At 40.7% G+C, this 19,416-nt stretch overlaps 1 protein-coding gene across 1 annotated transcript in view; it reads left to right on the top strand.

The window, feature by feature from the left end:
* The window catches only part of LOC117516093 (SLIT-ROBO Rho GTPase-activating protein 1-like), a 245,944-nt gene extending 233,438 nt beyond the window's left edge, over positions 1–12,506 (top strand). The window contains 4 exon segments of the mRNA XM_034176985.1: positions 28–58; positions 60–166; positions 6,994–7,363; positions 11,241–12,506. Coding sequence (XP_034032876.1) covers positions 28–58; positions 60–166; positions 6,994–7,363; positions 11,241–11,663 — 931 coding nt within the window. The 3' untranslated portion in view covers positions 11,664–12,506.
* Positions 12,507–19,416: the final 6,910 nt, after the last annotated feature.

Below are 19,416 nucleotides of genomic sequence, written 5' to 3'. Positions count from 1 at the left end.
CTCTTTCACTCTGTCTCCATGTCCCAGAGATGACAACTTCTCAGACACACTGAGTCAGAAAAGCTGACAGCGAGGCCGGCAGCGGCCATGCTGCAGAAGATAAATGCTTGGGGAAAGACATCACCTCGCCCACTGACAGCAGGATCTCTGAGGTTTACATCACCAGGTTGGTTTCCAAACTGGAGTGTACCAAAAAAAAATCTGGCACATTGAATTTTTCATGCTGTCATCTGTTTTGCAAAACTTGTTCTGAAAGTCTAAAAATTTGTGGGAAAGATAAAAACAAGTGTGGTGTTGAAATTGATTAACAAATAAATACCACCAGGTACAAAAAACCCCACTGTCAGTTAACATTCAGACAAAAGCATTTACAATGGATTAGAAACTTCCACGAGACTACCGAACTCCAAACCAGGCAACCACTTTGCAACACAAAAACTGAGGAACATTTCAGGTCGCCATCAAAACAAAAACTGAAAACTATTTCTGGATGATGGTCACTTTTGTGTGGAGACATTACCCTCAAATCAAGGAAGAGTAGAACACATTCTGCTTTTCCATTTATGACATACTGTATTTTCCAGAGTATAAGCTGCACCGGTATCGCAGACTGAGCGGATCCGCCCTTGCATCTGCGCATGCATTGTTTTGGACCACGGCAGCACATCTGAGACGGAGTCTCTTCGCCCAGAGCAAACAAATGGAGTTAATGGAATTATTAACTATCAGATGATAAAGGTGAAACCTTTTAAATCATTCTAAAGTCAGTTTTAAGCAGAAACGAGGCCGTTTTAAACAGATGCGAGGCAAAATTCTGTGACGCTTTAAACTGTCCGATGCGCAATGAACGCATCAGCTAGCAGCTTGTTTAGCCGCGGTGCTCTGATTGCTTCCACCACCTTTTATGATGAAATAATGCTGAAATTATGTGGAAATGATTGTTGTACAAAAGCTTCAGATATCTGTCGCTGAGTTAGATGATGATTGGAGTGCAGTTTGAAGCAGAAACGAGGTGTTAATCTGTGAAACACGACATCGGGGGGACCGATTTTTAGGGGGCCATTCGGTCGCAAATCGTAGTGTAAGTCGTAAAAATGTCTTAATTTGGGATTTTGTGCATTGTCTCATGTATTTTATTACTGGCATTTATTCTTTTATTATTGGGGTTTTTTTGTTAGTGCTTGACTCTTGGGAAAGTTCCATATAAATAATCATTATATTCACTATTATTAATAATAAACTTGTGAATTTTTGGAATATAAGTCACACTGGAAAGTTGTTGGAAACCAGTACAAAAAAAAACAAATGCAACTTGTACTTGGGCAACATACGTAACAAAGAATGGAGAGGTCTGTAATTTTTAAGCAGAGATACACTTCAACTGTGAGAGACAGAATCTAGAAAAATACGTACATTGTCGTGGTTTGTTAGTTTGTAATATAAAGAACTGAACTGGAACATGAGGAAGGTGAAAGCTGACTTCCTTAATTACTGTTGGCTGGTGAAGATAACGGGAATTAAACACACAACTTCAAAACTTTTCAGGCTGCATGAGGGGGAAAAAACAGAAGCCAAAGTGATGTATGTAGGTTACGGCGCTCTTCCTTCAGATGGGAGGAAATTTCACCAGGAATCCATTGTAGCTGCAGCTGAAGTGAACCACTGCTCATTTGGACACAGCAGTTACAACAAACCCGCGGCCAGCTTAGCGTATCCTGTTTTGTGTCTTCTCTAAGCTGAACGGTGGCGTAACAGCCCTCCCAGTGCTGGCTGGTGTCTGTTACATGCACACTGGTGTTTTGGCTCATGCACCACTTCTTTGCTGCATTCTCATTTCTTGTGATGTAATTGACCTTGAGACGTCTGGGAAGCTCGCTCACGCTCTCTGCTGCACTGTGCAAATGTTGATGAATCATAGCATCAGCACCATTTACACTGTTGCAGGTTATTTGTATTCTAATGAAAAATGAGTTATCTTTTTTCACATCAGTCTTAATGAGTCGCCTCAAACTCCCTTAATCCCGCCTACGCTGGCACGCTGTCTGGCCGTCATCACATTCAAGGTGATCCCTAACGTCTGTCCACGCCCACTCACTTTCTGCTTTTCTGTTCAGACAAATCCTCCTAAGGGTTGAATCATTCATATCCCAAGCTTTATTTAGATCTGTTTCCCATTTCAGGGAACAACACACTCGCCTGACAGCATCAGCAGGTGAAGGGGTCCATGTTCTCCTCGCCACTTAGTGACACTGAAGCGATGCTTTTAACTTTTGGTGTCTGCACAGAGGGATGCAAGGAAGTTCAGTTCTTTTTGATTTATTTATTTTCTATTCTATTCTTTTTTTGTTGTTGTTTTATTTATACACCAACAAATCACAGCATAAATCACCTCAAATGTGCACACACAAGCAGATTTTAAACCTTACCCAGCCCCTGAGCAAACACACTGTCAAAACTCCCTCAGCCTTTTTTTTTGGTTTGAGGAAGAAACCTTAAGAAGACCAAACTTAGTGAGGTGACCATGTGCTTTGGCCATACTAAGGGCCCCTTCACACACAGTGCAAATTTAGTTGATGTGCACATGAAGTGTGCATGAAGCAGGAATCGTGTACAAAACATGTAAAATCACAGATGCCTCGTACACCTGTTGCTACAACTATTTGCGCACGCCAGCGGCTGAAAGACAGTGTGTGCGCTGTGTGGGCCCATCGAACCCTCTCTCTGCAGGTGTCGGCCAGGATGACCAGGACATGAAGAGCAGAGTCCCGGCAAATGACCTACAGTACAACGTATAGCAGGCACTTTATACTTTAACCATAGGTACACCTTCTGGAATAAATGCTCTGATTACACTCAGTAATTACATGGTGTGTATATTTGAATATTAATGATGATGACATGATTTATCTTGTGTACATGATAACTCATTAACAACACGTAGCAGAATTACAGTTTAGGGTTGTTTGGTTACATACATTTTGATATCAGCGAGGGTGGGCATTTTCCTTGTGAACAACATAACTCATAACAGCATGTCAGACTTTTAGGACAGTTTGATGCATACAGTGTATTTACATTCTGACAATGGCTCTGGGTTTTTTCTCCTGTATTGTTATTTTTGCAGTTATAGAGCAATTTTAATTCATTTTATTTTATGAATTTGTGGTAGTAATTAGGGTGCTGGTTTGCAGACATGACATTTTAATCCAGATTTTTCTAGGGTGTCTAAAACTTGGTCAGACGTTGCTCTTCGAGTGAGAGTTATCACAGTTTTTTTTTTTTTCCCCCCCCCGTGGTATTTACAACATTTTCACATACATTTCTGTAGCATGGAAAGTGAAAATCTCTCCAGTCTTTTCAGATATGCCTCTTCAGTGTCCAATATTCATGAAATATCAGAAATGTTGCCTTTTTAAAGCTCAGATAGAGGCCAGACATCAACCGTTACATCTAACAATGTAACATTTTTAGTGAAGTGCATGGTTTGGGTCATGACACAGTTTGAGTGTGAGAGCTGATCTACTGGACGGCCACAATGAAGAGATGGTGAGCTGTCACTCACATGGCCCCTTGCAGCCTGCACAGCTCAAATCTGCTCCAGAGGAGACTCATGTTATGAATGTAGACAGCTCCCCCTGCAGGTTATCAATGATTCCTGCATTTGTTTACAACCCCAGTCTCTGCAGTCTCACTGTTGATGCAGTCAGCAGGTTTAATGCGCACACACACACACACATGCACACACAAATTCCTGCGTTTACATTTGTCAGACATTTGGTGCGGACATGTTCTGTGTCTGCACATGCAGCTGTTTAGCTTCTTAGATTGTTGCATTTATTCATGTTAATTTGTTGAAATGACACAACAGAGACACCGGTGCTCTGCAGGAAAAGCAGTAATTACCTCATCTTAAGATGCTCGTTTATAGCTGCACTCCTTATGACTTTTTGTTGATGGAGATGATGAAACTCCCTGTAAATCTGAATGAAAATGTCTGAGGCCGCACAAATAAATTCAGACAAATTAATACATTACTTTTACTGCGGAAAACTTCTCTGTTTGCGGTCACTGACCTACAGGCTACATTGAGTGAACAAGGTAACACATACAGTAGTGTTCAGAATAATAGTAGTGCTATGTGACTAAAAAGATTAATCCAGGTTTTGAGTATATTTCTTATTGTTACATGGGAAACAAGGTACCAGTAGATTCTCACAAATCCAACAAGACCAAGCATTCATGATATGCACACTCTTAAAGCTATGAAATTGGGCTATTAGTAAAAAAAAAAAAGAAAAGGGGGTGTTCACAATAATAGTAGTGTGGCATTCAGTCAGTGAGTTCGTCAATTTTGTGGAACAAACAGTGTGAATCAGGTGTCCCCTAGACAGAACGGCATAGTTTGCATAAAAGGTTGATTGGAGAGGGGAAAACTTATACGCAGGTGCAAAAAATTATAAGCTGTTCATCTACAATGATCTCCAATGCTTTAAAATGGACACAAAAAAAAAGACGCGTGGAAGAAAACGGAAAACAACCATCAAAATGGATAGAAGAAAAACCAGAATGGCAAAGGCTCACCCATTGATCAGCTCCAGGATGATCAAAGACAGTCTGGAGTTACTTGTAAGTGCTGTGACAGTTAGAAGACGCCTGTGTGAAGCTAATTTATCTGCAAGAATCCCCTGCAATGTCCCTCTGTTAAATAAAAGATGTGCAGAAGAGGTTACATTTTGCCAAAGAACACATCAACTGGCCTAAAGAGAAATGGAGGAATATTTTGTGTACTGATGAGAGTAAAATTGTTCTTTTTGGGTCCAAGGGCCACAGACAGTTTGTGAGACGACCCCCAAACTCTGAATTCAAGCCACAGTTCACAGTGAAGCATGGTGGTGCAAGCATCATGATATGGGCATTGTTGGGGAAAGTGTAGTGACACGGACCCACAACAGGGGGCGCAAATGAACGGTCAATAGATGAGCCAAAAGGTAACAATTTAATGTTGTGAATGTGCACAACGATTATACAGACAATCACAGAATCTGATAGCAGTCAATACACAAAGGTGACGTGTGGGCAGGCTCGAGGATAGAAGATGTCTGTCCTGAGAAGAGCCGGAACCACACGATTTCCACCGCCACAGAACCTGGTGAATACTGGAGCCGCCAAGTCCCGAATTCCCAGGTGATCACCGTCCCCGACTGTCGGATCTGGTACTGCTGGCGAGGAGCACAAACAGTGAGATGTGGGTGTGTGCACACCCAGTAACAAAAACAGACGGTGGAAAGTCACCTCCACCTCTAATCACACACTCGTGCAGCTCCTGTTAAACCACTTATCTGGTTTGGGTGTGAAGCGTAGCCGTCGCTGTTCACACCAAACGCCAATCCAGCAGATAAGGCACACCACAGGAAAACGGCTGCAAAAGAGTTCAGACTATTATTTAGTTTTAAGTCAGCAGAGAAATTACCTTCACAGGTAGATGATATTTCGGCAGCGAGGTGGAGATGACGTCCGGCTTTTATGGAGTGGATTGATGAAGTGGAGATGGGTGACAGCTGTCATGAGTTGATGAGTGACAGCTGTCAACCCCGGCTGTGTCCGTGGCGGCAGCGCCCTCTCGTGCCTGAAGCCCGCACTTCAGGCAGGGCGCTCTCTGGTGGTGGGCCAGCAGTACCTCCTCTTCTGGTGGCCCACACAACAGGCATGTTTCTCCTACTATGGTGTTGGGCCTATATATCGCATACCAGGTATCATGGATCAGTTTGGATATGTCAAAATACTTGAAGAGGTCATGTTGCCTTATGCTGAAGAGGATATGCCCTTGAAATGGGTATCTCAACAAGACAGTGACCAGTAAACGAGCAAAATCAGGTTCCAAACCAACAAAATTAATGCCTCGCAGATGTGAAGAAGTCATGAAAAACTGTGGTTATACAACTAAATACTAGTTTAATGACTCACAAGATTGCTAAAAAAGCAGTTTGAATGTAATAGTTTTGAGTTTGTAGCTTCAACAGCAGATGCTACTATTATTATGAACACCCCCTTTTCTACTTTTTAATTTCATAGCCTTAAGAGTGTGCATATCATGAATGCTTGGTCTTGTTGGATTTGTGAGAATCTACTGGTACCTTGTTTCCCATTTAACAATAAGAAATATACTCAAAACCTGGATTAATCTTTTAGTCACATAGCACTACTATTATTCTGAACACTACTGTACATAAAAGTGCAACATCACAATGGGTAAGCTTCTTATTTATTATATATATCACATAACTGTGTTGAAAATGGCATCATCACTTATTAATTTGTCTTCTTTCAAAACAGCAGCCGACATGAGAAAGCAACAAAATCCCTCAAACATTTTGAAAGGCACTTTCACAGGTACATACTACTGATGTACAAATTACCACAGAGTAACTTACAAACCTACACACCATGATGTTACGGAGTGACAAAAACACACTTCTTTTATTTTTATAACAACTGACACCGGGGGGGCACCTGTACATCTCTGGATCTAATTTTCTACATCAAAATCTTCATCGTCAAAGTTATTCTGAACACTACTGTATGCAAAAGAACTACTTCCAGTCACCATAGTAGAGCTTAAGACCGTTGCTGCTTAATCTGCGTCCTGTCAGCTACACAGAAACAAAAACAGCTTTCGGTAGTGACACTGTTAGAGGAGCCACGCTGTGCATGATTTGTTGTTCGAGTATCTGTTTGAGTGATGCATAAGACAAGTGTTCACACAGTGTCAGATTCAAGTGTCCACGTCCCAGATTAGGTGTGAATAGTGTTGGACTCGTCCAGGTTCAGTTTGAGCCTTGTGCCTCTGACCGACTGCGTCCGCTGTAGCTTTGCTCATAATTAGCTAAGCTTTTGATTTTTCTGCTGTGATATATTAGATTATACATAAATGAATCAGAACTCCCACATGTGTAGATTTTCATGTTTCCTCTCTTTACCTCTCTACTATTCCAGCAGACACCGCAAAAGATCAGACCCACCATCTCGCCGTCCCCCAGTCCGCCCCACTGATGTCCACTGTATGGTGCACCCCTCCCAGCAGGGTCATGGAGGACATGGTGGAACCCCAGAGATCAGTTCCCCTGTTTTGAGCCACTTTAGCCCGCGAGACATGCTGCGGAGTCGTAACCACATGCCTATGGACAGCCCCGAACGTCGCCGTCGTACTGGCCACAGTAGTCTGACCAACATCAGCCGCCACGAGTCCCTGAAGAAGACTGAAATCCCACCGATCCGACGCTCCACCTCCTCGGGCCAGTACACGGGTTTTTCTGACACGCACCACCATGGCGGCAAAGCGCTGGATCCGGAGACCATCGCACAGGTCAGCGCTGGACGAGCGGCGACCCGACCGCAGCTCCCTCCACCATCAAAGCCCTGCCCCGCCCTGTAAAAACATAGTCAGTCCCTGTCTTCTGCTTCCTCTGGCTGCGACTGTGTCTTTGTGCTAAATACACGCAAAAGACTAGCTTCTCGGGCAGACAGCAGTGAGCTTAGCCTGACACGGTGACTTAGTAAATTTTCCATCTTTCTAGTGAGCAAATAGCTTTCATTAAAATATATCTACATAAAGGGTGTAATGCTTGTGTTGGGGCAGACTGCATCACTGCCTGGAGAAATATGACAGTTCTGTTAGAACGCAGAAGCTGCACAGCACTGCAACACAGAGCACAAACAGATGAATTGAGCTTTTGCTAGTTTATAGGATAAGTTCACTTCTTTCTTTCATTTAATCAGCACATTATTTATATTCCAAAACATACATTAATAAGCAGAAGCTAACTAAGTTAGTTAATTTATTGTACAAGGCTCAAAGAACTTGAGTAAACACTTTCTTGTCATCATTGAACAGACAAAAACGTCAAAGTGTGGCTAAAAGGTGCAGGTTTACCCACAAAATGTAAATAAGCTTTTTTAAATGACTATATATTTTTAAAACATTATAGTTTGTCTTACCTTAGCCTTGCCATCCTCCTCCTTGCTGCTCTCTAAGATCTAGTAGGACCTTCTCTTTTAGCTGTTCTTCTTTTACGGCAGTTGGCATCCATTTTAATGATTCATTACTGCTACCTTCTCCACTGCACTGTGGATCAGACTGTATCTCATTCAAATTAGCATACAGGAGCATCTCATCATGAGTGTAGATGGTGTCATCTTGTGGCTGTAACTGATAATGCTGTATATGACGTTCACTGAGAATTAACTGGTTCCGTTTCCACTTTTCCAGAATTAGCACTAATCATGCCAGTACATAATCATATACATACGAGGTCTGTCCAAAAAGTATCGGACCTTTTTGTTTTTTTTTGCAAAAACCATATGGATTTGAATCACGTGTAATTGCATCAGCCAAGCTTGAACCTTCGTGCACATGCGTGAGTTTTTTCACGCCTGTCGGTTGCGTCATTCGCCTGTGAGCAGGCTTTGTGTGAGCACTGGTCCACCCCTCGTCGTTTTTTTTATTGCGAATAAATGTCTGAACGATTTGGAAACACTGTTTTAAATGTGTTTTATCTTCAGGAAATGTTTTATGGATGTGGTGCAATATAGACCTTTTACTGCAGTCATCATTTTGAGTATCAGTTGGCATAGATGAATTTGCAACTTTGTTGCCAAATCATTAAGGTTATGCTAACTTTAAAAGGTCCTATTTCTGTAGTTTCACTATTTTTCATGACGCACTGTTCTTATTTTTGGAACTGTCATATATTGTGCCAGATAGTCCATTTAGTACAACTGTTTTTTGAGTGCCAGTTGGCCTGGAGACAGAGCAGCTTGTGAATTTGTTGTCTGAATCATTCTTTATGTAAATTTTGAAAGGTCTTGTTCTATAGTACGAAGACTGCTTTCCAGAATGGCGTTTTGAAATGTTTGTCGTAGATAGCTAGTATTTAGCTCTTAAGTAAATTTTGGACACTTTTCTTTTTAAAAGTATTATGAATGAAATACAAGTTGGAAATTCTGAAGGTAACTGAGATAACATAAAACTAAGACACAGGGACCTTTAATACACTGTATAACCTTATTTAATGAATTATTTATTAATACTACACACTTGGACAAAGTTGTAACCCCTATATTTATGTACAGATTTTAATAAATGGTCAGAAATAATGCAAACCAAGCAATTTTGTTTAGTCAAAAATATTTTTTAACATAATGCAATGCTAAATACCCTCGGCCATATGAGCATTGTGTTTTTTATCTAATTTGCAGTTTAAACTGGTATCCAGTGCAAACCACACACACACATACATACATATATATATATATATATATATAATATATATTCTATATACACACACACAATTTGTTAGTTTACATTAAGTTATTAAGATCCTATTGTCTTATTTACAATTTGTACATGTTCAGTCAAGCCCCTTTATTTTGTCATGTGATAATTTCACAGGACCCACTAATGGAAACAGGCATTTATGCTTCATTGTTATCAGTGTGGGCAGCATGGTGGCTTAGTGGGTAGCACTGTTGCCTCACAGCAAAGGTCATGGGTTCAAATTCTGCCTGTGGGCTTTCTGTGTGGAGTTGCATGTGTCCCCGTGTTTGTGGGGTTTCCGCCCACATCCAAAAACGTGGGTTAGGTGGAATTGGAATCTTTAAATTGTCCATAGGTGTGTGAGTGGGTGTGAATGTGTTTGCTTGTCTGTTTGTGGCCCTGCGACAGACTGGCGTCCTGTCTTGGTGAACCCCGCCTTGCGCCCATGACTGCTGGGATAGGCTCCAGCCCCCCCGCAACCCTTGATTGGACTAAGCGGTTGAAGATGAGTGTGTGTTATCAGTGTATCATTGATACATTCACCTCTGTATGTTTATATAGATTTTGCAGAACTCAATCAATCATAAACAGTATTTTATTTACATTTTAATGCCGTCTGCAGGAGAGCATATGTGTGCGCATATGTGAGCTTTTGAAAAGGGTGGAAGTTACCTTGACCACGTGATGTGATGTGCACGCTGACATCCGCAAGATGTTTTGAAATCACTTCAGAGGTGTTATCAGGTTACAAAACAGCATTTTCAGTTTTAGAAGTGTTTCTTTCTCGCTAGTTTTACATAATATATGAGAAAGTGTTATATAAACACAGAAATGCAGCGGGTTCAGAGCGGATTCCGCCATGTTGAATTAGCAGCCAGAGGACAGACCAGCCAGTGATGTCCACAGTGCCTCTTTACTCTGATTGGCTGTCACCATGTCCTTCCCAGCATGCCGACCCACTCCCACCCCTCCAAAAAAAAAAAGCAGATTTGCATAATTATAGTATAAAAATAGGAAACAGAATGTAACCTTTTGACCTCTTAAAATAGGTCAACGTTAGACATCTTGGATCTTGTCCAAGGTCTGTGTCCCAAGAATGTTCCCTGTTAATTTGAAGACCATGGCAGTAATAGGACTGGACTTATGCTGAGCACAACATAAGACCTTCGCAACACCCGATGGTTATACTTTTTGGCTTCAGGTGAAAAAATCCTGACATAAAATGTATGCTGGACACAATTATTGGCACCCTTTGATGAATTCACAGTAAAGCATCACTTTTACAGGGTTTTTCTTTGCATTTACCATAAATTCAAAGGGAGCCAATAACTGTCCAGCATACTTTTTTTTTGTCAGGATTTTGGTTTCACTTTATGGAAGCATTATGTTTTGTTCTTGGTGTCAAATAACTTTGAACATTTTTTTCTTTTTTTAAATTTTGTTTGAACAAAATTTCTTTGTTTGCATTTATTTCCAACCAACAATTTTGTCCATGTATATAAGATCTCTGAATGAAGATTATTAATTCATAGCTCTTCTGACAAGTGACCTGTTGATGCTCAAGCATTTATTTTGATAATAATTTTTTGAAAGATGGATTTCTCTCAGGAGAGATGAGCAGAGTTTCAATATGACTACAGGCGTAAATTTTTTTTAAAAAGTGAACTTGGAGATAAGAGCACGCACAGAGAGGGATAAAGTAATGTTCAACTTCTGCACGTTGACCATGCTGGGTGTGTTTGTGGAAAAACTGTCACTGTGGTCCTCTTGTTAATATTTCATCTTTCTTGTCATCAACATTCTTCCCTTTTTTCACCTCTGTGTCCACATTTCTCCTCCTTCACCTTCAGCTGCCTCCTCCTTCCTCTCTCCTACCCGCTCACATACCTTCCCTCTCTCACGCGCACACTCTGTTTGTACCTTATAGGACATAGAGGAAACCATGAACACGGCTCTGAATGAGCTGCGTGAGCTGGAGAGGCAGAGCTCGGCCAAGCACGCCCCGGATGTGGTGCTGGACACCCTGGAGCAGCGGCAGACCTTAGAGAGCGGCGGCGGCAGTGGTGGTGGTGGCAGCCCCACGCCGGCCAGCTCCAGTGAGTCTCTGAGCCCCATCCATGGCATCCCACTGAGGTCCACCGCCAACATGGAGCCGCCCAACCGCCGCAGCACCAGCTCTTCAAGCGACACTATGAGCACCTTCAAACCGGTGGTGGCACCCCGCATGGGGGTGCAGCTCAAACCGCCTGCCTTGAGACCTAAACCCATGGTCCTACCGAAGTCCAACCAGGCACCGCAGCCTGTTGCTGCGTCGCCTCAGGACCCTCTGGACAAGTCTTGCACCATGTGACCTGCGACGTGTACTACGACAAAAACACTTCATGTGTTACTTCCAGGGGATTTACAATCTCGCCACCAGCGTCTGTGTTTCCTCAACAAAACAAACTGTATCTTAGGAAGTGTAAAATAGATGAAATGGACTGGAAGAGACTAACTGCATGTGCAAACATACAGACTGCTGTAACAGAACAGAACCAGCTGGACAGGTCTGTCCAGGTGGCACGTGCACAGTTGTGTGCTGATATTCTTAGGTTAAAAATATCATGTTTTTATTATAATTATTATAAATAGAAACAACAAATCACAAAGGCTTCCTGTAGCTTTTAGAATACTTACACTTGTTGATTTAGTTTACAGACATCAGTGAGTATTGGAACAAAAGTCACGCATGTAGCTGCTCCGTTTGTTCCTGAGCCTGTAATTATTATGAACTGTAGAGTAGCAGAAACAGATGTGTTTTTAAAGCTGCAGTAACTGTTTATAATGTCGGTAAAGATGCACCGGGTCAAACTTTCACCTCACTTGGTTCCATGTTACTAACAACAAAAAGGTGCTGTGAAAACCAGGACACCAGTGATCTAATGTTTCAGGCGATAACGGCTTTTTGCTCGCCCGTGGTAACTAACGGTACGCTGTCGCTACACTTATTTAATCGGAATGCCTGTTTTATTCGTTAGCGTGTAAACTCTGCAAACTGCCAAGCTTGTTCTCGAAAATACATCATGTTTGTATTGAATTGGTTAGAATATAATTTAACGTGCAACTTTCTGGATTGTCTGGTTTGAGATGCCTGTTGGATAAAACCACTGAGTTTAAAAACAACTCTTGATTTCCTGCATCATGTTTGAAAAAAAAAATAGCAGGAAAATGTTTGCCTTTGCTTCTGTGTAGATTTCTTTTATGATTAATTTAACGAATCATCTCCTTCCTTCATGAGCTGGTAAACGCTGTGCCATTGCTTCTTTTATGCCTCGTTCGACTTAATCAACCCAAAGACTGTACGTTAAGAGTGCGGATGTTAACGCATATCTGCGCTCTGTGTATGATGTAACCTTCACATTCGTTTGTACAGACTCACCGCGGCACCCCGCAGGAGTGCTGCAGTAGCCATGGACCTAAAGACTGTTAGCGTGAGTGTGTGCGAACTTTCTCAAACATCAGATTTTACTGCTTGTGGTCTTTATTTTCCCGTTCGGAATGGTAATGCTGGTAGTTGTGTTCTGAGTGGTTTTGTGCACCTGCGTGTGTGAAACGGGCAGAAGGAAGTCGCACAGTTTTTCCTCATGAAATCACATCTCAGTCTGCAAAATCTTTAATGCAATAATCCCATCTGTGCGGCTGCACCTTCCGTAAAGGATAGAGTTACTTTTCTACAAGTCATTTCAAAACATCGTTAGCAGTTGAGACTCTGAGTGCTCTACTCTGCTCTTCTCAGATAATTGTTTATGTTTTTGACACATGGCTGGAGTTAATGGTGGTGAATTAGGCAGCTGATGACTCAAAGTAACAATGACGTAACACTTTATGATCGTCAGAACATTACAGGTCCAATTAGCAGAGTGCACGGAGGATTAATAGTCAGTGAACGAGTTCTGCAAAATTTTCACAAATAAATCAATTAAGGTATAAGGTATCAAGGTACTTAGCAAAGTTCTCAGCCTCACCCAGACAACATGACCGAAGAAAGATTGTTCCTGCATTAATTTTCTACATAATCTCCCTTAACTTCAATGCACTTGGTCCACCGATGTTAAAGCTTTGCTATCCTTGTGTGGAAGGACACACCGGAAAGCTTTGTTTCCAAGTGAAGTTCAGAACTTTTCGAAATAACCTTGTACAAGCAATGACCTGTGAGCCTCCTATTTAGGGTCATGTTTGCTTTTGTTAACATGCAAAATTAAAAAAAAAAAAGGCTGTTGGAGTTGCTTATGAAGCACAGGGTCCTGGTCTTCATTCAGAGTTCATCACTGTTGCTTTTTTCTAACATCCTACTATTGTTTATGTCAACACTGCATCCATATTGGAAGTCTTTATGACAGATGTAGCACACAGTAAAATGGTTTCAATATTAATTTAATAATGTCACCACCTGTGTGTGTTGTAAGCAACAGGATTTCTCTAACACGGTACAATTACCAAAGTGAGGAGAGCACTCAAGAGGCTTGACTGCTAGCACTTCAATACGAATGGTTTGTTATAAAGTAAGTGAAATTGTCTTTTAAAGTGTGTGTGTGTGTGTGTGTGTTGTAGATAATAGCATCACTGGGTGTGTGGTGGGAGTGTTTGGTGAATTAACCCTTTGAAAGACGTAATAAGCAGTCTCACTAACATCGGGTTTACACTGTCTTTGACTTGACAAATGTGGACACATAATCAAAAGTTAATTTCCGAATTACTAACTTTTCATTATTTTTATAAACATTTTAGCTGTTTAGAAATTACTCAAACTTTGACGATGAAGATTTTGATGTAGAAAATTAGATCCAGAGATGTACAGGTGCCCCCTCGGTGTCAGTTGTTATGATAAAAATAAAAGAAGTGTGTTTTTGTCACTCCGTAACATCATGGTGTGTAGGTTTGTAAGTTACTCTGTGGTAATTTGTACATCAGTAGTATGTACCTGTGAAAGTGCCTTTGAAAATGTTTTAGAGGGATTTTGTTGCTTTCTCATGTCGGATGCTGTTTTGAAAGAAGACAAATTAATAAGTGATGATGCCATTTTCAACACAGTTATGTGATAGAGTATATAATAAATAAGAAGCTTACCCATTGTGATGTTGCACTTTTATGTACAGTAGTGATCAGAATAATAGTAGTGCTATGTGACTAAAAAGATTAATCCAGGTTTTGAGTATATTTCTTATTGTTACATGGGAAACAAGGTACCAGTAGATTCAGTAGATTCTCACAAATCCAACAAGACCAAGCATTCATGATATGCACACTCTTAAGGCTATGAAATTGAGCTATTAGTAAAAAAAATAAAAGTAGAAAAGGGGTGTTCACATTAATAGTAGCATCTGCTGTTGACGCTACAAACTCAAAACTATTATGTTCAAACTGCTTTTTTAGCAATCCTGTGAATCACTAAAATAGTATTTAGTTGTATAACCACAGTTTTTCATGATTTCTTCACATTTGCAAGGCATTAATTTTGTTGGTTTGGAACCAAGATTTTGCTGGTTTACTAGTGTGCTTGGGGTCATTGTCTTGTTGAAACACCCATTTCAAGGGCATGTCCTCTTCAGCATAAGGCAACATGACCTCTTCAAGTATTTTGACATATCCAAACTGATCCAGATACCTGGTATGCGATATATAGGCCCAACACCATAGTAGGAGAAACATGCCCATATCATGATGCTTGCACCACCATGCTTCACTGTCTTCACTGTGAACTGTAGCTTGAATTCAGAGTTTGGGGGTCGTCTCACAAACTGTCTACGGCCCTTGGACCCAAAAAGAACAATTTTACTCTCATCAGTCCACAAAATATTCCTCTATTTCTCTTTAGGCCAGTTGATGTGTTCTTTGGCAAATTGTAACCTCTTCTGCACGTCTTTTATTTAACAGAGGGACTTTGTGGGGGATTCTTGCAGATAAATTAGTTTCACACAGGCATCTTCTAACTGTCACAACACTTACAGGTAACTCCAAACTGTCTTTGATCATCCTGGAGCTGATCAATGGGTGAGCCTTTGCCATTCTGGTTATTCTTCTATCCATTTTGATGGTTGTTTTCCGTTTTCTTCCACGCGTCTTTTTTTTTTGTTTGTTTGTTTTTTTTGTCCATTTTAAAGCATTAGAGATCATTGTAGATGAACAGCCTATAATTTTTTGCACCTGCGTATAGGTTTTCCCCTCTCCAATCAACTTTTTAATCAAACTACGCTGTTCTTCTGAACAATGTCTTGAACGTCCCATTTTCCTCAGGCTTTCAAAGAGAAAAGCATGTTCAACAGGTGCTGGCTTCATCCTTACATAGGGGACACCTGAACTGATGAACTCACTGACTGAATGCAACACTACTATTATTGTGAACACCCCCTTTTCTACTTTTTACTAACAGCCCAATTTCATAGCCTTAAGAGTGTGCATATCATGAATGTTTGGTCTTGTTGGATTTGTGAGAATCTACTGAATCTACTGGTACCTTGTTTCCATGTAACAATTAGAAATATACTCAAAACCTGGATTATTCTTTTTAGTCACATAGCACTACTATTATTCTGAACACTACTGTATAACTGTATATATGGCATGTAACATGGTAACACTTAGAGTCCAGTGAGGGCTTGAACCTCTGTGTTTCTTTCTAATAAAGAAAATAGTTTGTTCAGTCTGAGGTGAGATTTTGTGTTCATTTTACCTAATATTATTTTACAATAAGCTTATTATAGTGTGTAATTAGAAATGAGTATGCAGAGAGTGAAACACCCACGCTTTACATGAGTGACCCCAGTTCATGTCAATTAATTAATTGACATTTCATCTGTACCATCCAAAACTGAACAACATTATTCTTAACTGTCACGCAGCCAAAAGAAAGGTCATTTTTGATACACACACACACGCGCGCTATTTGGTTATTGACAAAGGTACTGCAGCTTTAGTGCTGAATAAAGCAGCATGTTAAAGGACATGTCTCACGTTTTTTAATGTCCCCATTACCAAGACAACATAAAAGTACTCAAGTAAGTCTCTCCAGACGTGCTAATAATTAGTGATCTCTGATGTATTTTATTCCTCTCACTCTGATAGAGGAATAAAATGCACCTGCATTTCTGTTTTCCAATTGCAGCTCTGCCTTCAACTCAAATTCTGTCAGGATCATGGCACATTAGATATTCCATTAGCTCCTGAAAATAGTGTCTTCTGAGTTTTTCCCAATACGAGACATACATCTCTGCATGTCGACATGTCCATGATCACAGCAGCAGTAAACCAGCATCCTGTGACACAAATGGCAGCATCATGATACTTTAAGTTCCAAAATCCGACAGACTCTGAAAAAGTTAAGAGTTTTGGGGTGAAGCGTGTTGTCTCCTCTGTAAATCCGAGCCACTACATTCAAAGAAAAGGTCTGAAGCTTCATTATTGGACATAACCTCATTCATTTTGCTCTATCTGTCTCTGTCTGGGATGTTTCTGTTTTGCTCTTAACTACGTCACACGCAGAGTAATGCCGAGAATTGCAGAGTGAGACAACCATGAGTACTTTGAAGTTGTGTTGCTAACTGGGACGTTAAACGTCCTTTAAAGCTTTAAGTATGACTAAATGCTAATTTCAAAATGAAATATACCACTCCTTAGGTGGTGGTAGTAGTGGCTGAGATGTTTCTTGAAAGGCACACACCTGTCTACATATAAAGTCCCACAGCTGACAGTGCATGTCAGAGCACAAACCAAGCATGAAGTCAATATATGCATGAAGTCTCCTTCGTGCGCTAGTCGGCTTCAATCGTGTTATGTGTAAAGGGGCCCTTATGGAGGGCATAACCTCACATGAACTGTGTTTCTGGCAATAAAAGCCACTGTATTCTTCATCAGACTGCCTGTTTGACCAACGCTTTGAACTGGTTTGTAAAATGTGTTGGTATTTTGCTAGAAATGAAAACAAAACCAGAAACTTTATGTTTTGTTTTGGTTTTTTTTTGTTTTTTTATGTTCTGGAACAGAACCGTTCCATAAAGGAGCAATAACTGGTTGATGCCACTATCATTCTTGAAAAGGTTTCTTTTTACAATGAGCTGGTGAGAATGTCTCTACAAACTGCCAATAAACTCGACAGAAGAAGAAGGAGAGACCCAGTGATGTTCACTTCCGCCTGTCATTTATTTTGGTTGATATTGGTGGAACAAAGCTCTGTTGTCCCGCGTTTCACACTAAGAAGCGCACTCGGAGGTCATTGTTACTCATTTTTTGTTTTTTGGTCTTGGTGGATCAAGTGGGATTTATTTTCATCGCAAGCAGAACGCTGAAGATATGTCAGATGGCCGAACACTGGCAGGAATACATTTCAACTTTTAAAATAACTTATTTTCTTGATGGAATGAAGTGCTTGAGTTCTCTGGTTCAGGCTGAGGAACGCACCCAGAGCAGACAAACACTGACAGATTTCTTTAAAAATAAAAACAAAATACTGTGTTTCTTCAGTAATTTCCACGATAAGGAATTACAGTATTTTCCTGACATCGTCTTTCAAAACAAGAACATCTTCTCATCAGACTCTGATGATGAATCCAAATGAAACAATGTAAGAGGTCAGTTTAAGACTTTATATTTACTCAGTGTGTGAATGGTTTTAGGAAGTGGCTATTTGTACGCAGCCATATCAATAACATTCATATGTAGCACAGCCTTGTTGGGGTTAGGGGTTATTGCTATGGTTAGGGTCATGTGAGAACTGTACCTTTTGCTGCTGTGCCAATCAATGGGCAGCAGCGAGTTTGCACAGGCTTCTGTGGGATGCGGACAGCAACACAGTGCTGTGTCTTAAAAATACAAAGAACACACTGCTTCGCTTTAAATACACAAAAAGTGATCAGCACGGAATTTATTTTACTCTCTTATTTTATTTATCTTATTGTATTTTACTCAGTGTTTCGTTTTGACACTGTGTGATGAAAGTGGACATTTTAGAGTGGCCAATCAATAGCATTTACATAACAATAACATCAATTTTAAAGTTTGCAGTACGAGAGCTGACAATAAAGTGGAAAAAAAAAAAATCTGCCACCATCTGGCACTAAACGGGTCAGTTACTTGTGATGAAATCAAAACTTTTATTGAACTATATTGAGAGGTGGGCCTTCCATTGAACAGAAAATTGTCTATGCGCTCGTGCATCTGCCCTCCCTTTTTCAGGCAGAATTTCTTGCTGAGCACCCACGGAGTTCTTTAATACAAGTATGGTAGAATGAGAATATATTCTAAGTAGCTGGAGCTGTCTATGGTCCTGACCATACCCTGAGCTGCTGACTGCTGTTGGCCCCTGGACGAAGCCACACAAGGAGGCTGACAGATGCACACAGGAAAGACTGGAAAGATGTTCACAGGACTTTTTTGTTTATGTTTCTATTACATGGAAAGACATGATAAATGTCGCATTTATTTTGGCAGTGAATATTTAATTTAGTTAAAAACAGGCCACTATAACTTAATTTTTAATTGTGTTGTTTTCTGTGTTCAAAAAAATTACTGAGTGAAAATATAGAAATGCATATCCAAACAGCTCATGGGGAATCACTGAAGCAGATTTATTTGTATCTGCATTGTTCACACAACAGTAGGTAAGTTAGCAAGTTACCAAGATTTCAAAAGTGCTAAATTGAAGGATTTCCGGGTGGTGATGCGGCGAGGAGCAGCTGCGTGCTGAAGAGCAGGGGACGTTTTGGCTTAATTTAACCAATTATAGACTGCCTACTTTATTAATTTCTACTACAACAACTATTGGAACCTCAGAACTCATGAGTAAATCCAGCTCTAAACGCTCTAAACCATCAAATACGCTCGTCGGGCTAACAAAGCTAACACAGAGCAAGCTAACTCAGATAACCCCACGCGTATGGAGACTAACAATAGCCAAGCTAACATCCCCGGCCACAGTCCAGTTAGAAATGCATCTGCAACAAGAGATGATACTTCAGAAAGGGACACGGGAAATGTGGCAGAAATGCCAGTGGGTGACTTTGCATCATTTGTTGGAGAAATTAGAAGCATGTATCGCGAACATCAAGTGGATCTACAAAAGGTTGGGGCCG

This window comes from Thalassophryne amazonica, chromosome 8 (assembly GCF_902500255.1).
Source record: "Thalassophryne amazonica chromosome 8, fThaAma1.1, whole genome shotgun sequence".
Taxonomy (NCBI): domain Eukaryota; kingdom Metazoa; phylum Chordata; class Actinopteri; order Batrachoidiformes; family Batrachoididae; genus Thalassophryne; species Thalassophryne amazonica.
Note: the sequence above shows the minus strand (reverse complement) of the source record. Positions and strands in the feature narration are given on the sequence as shown.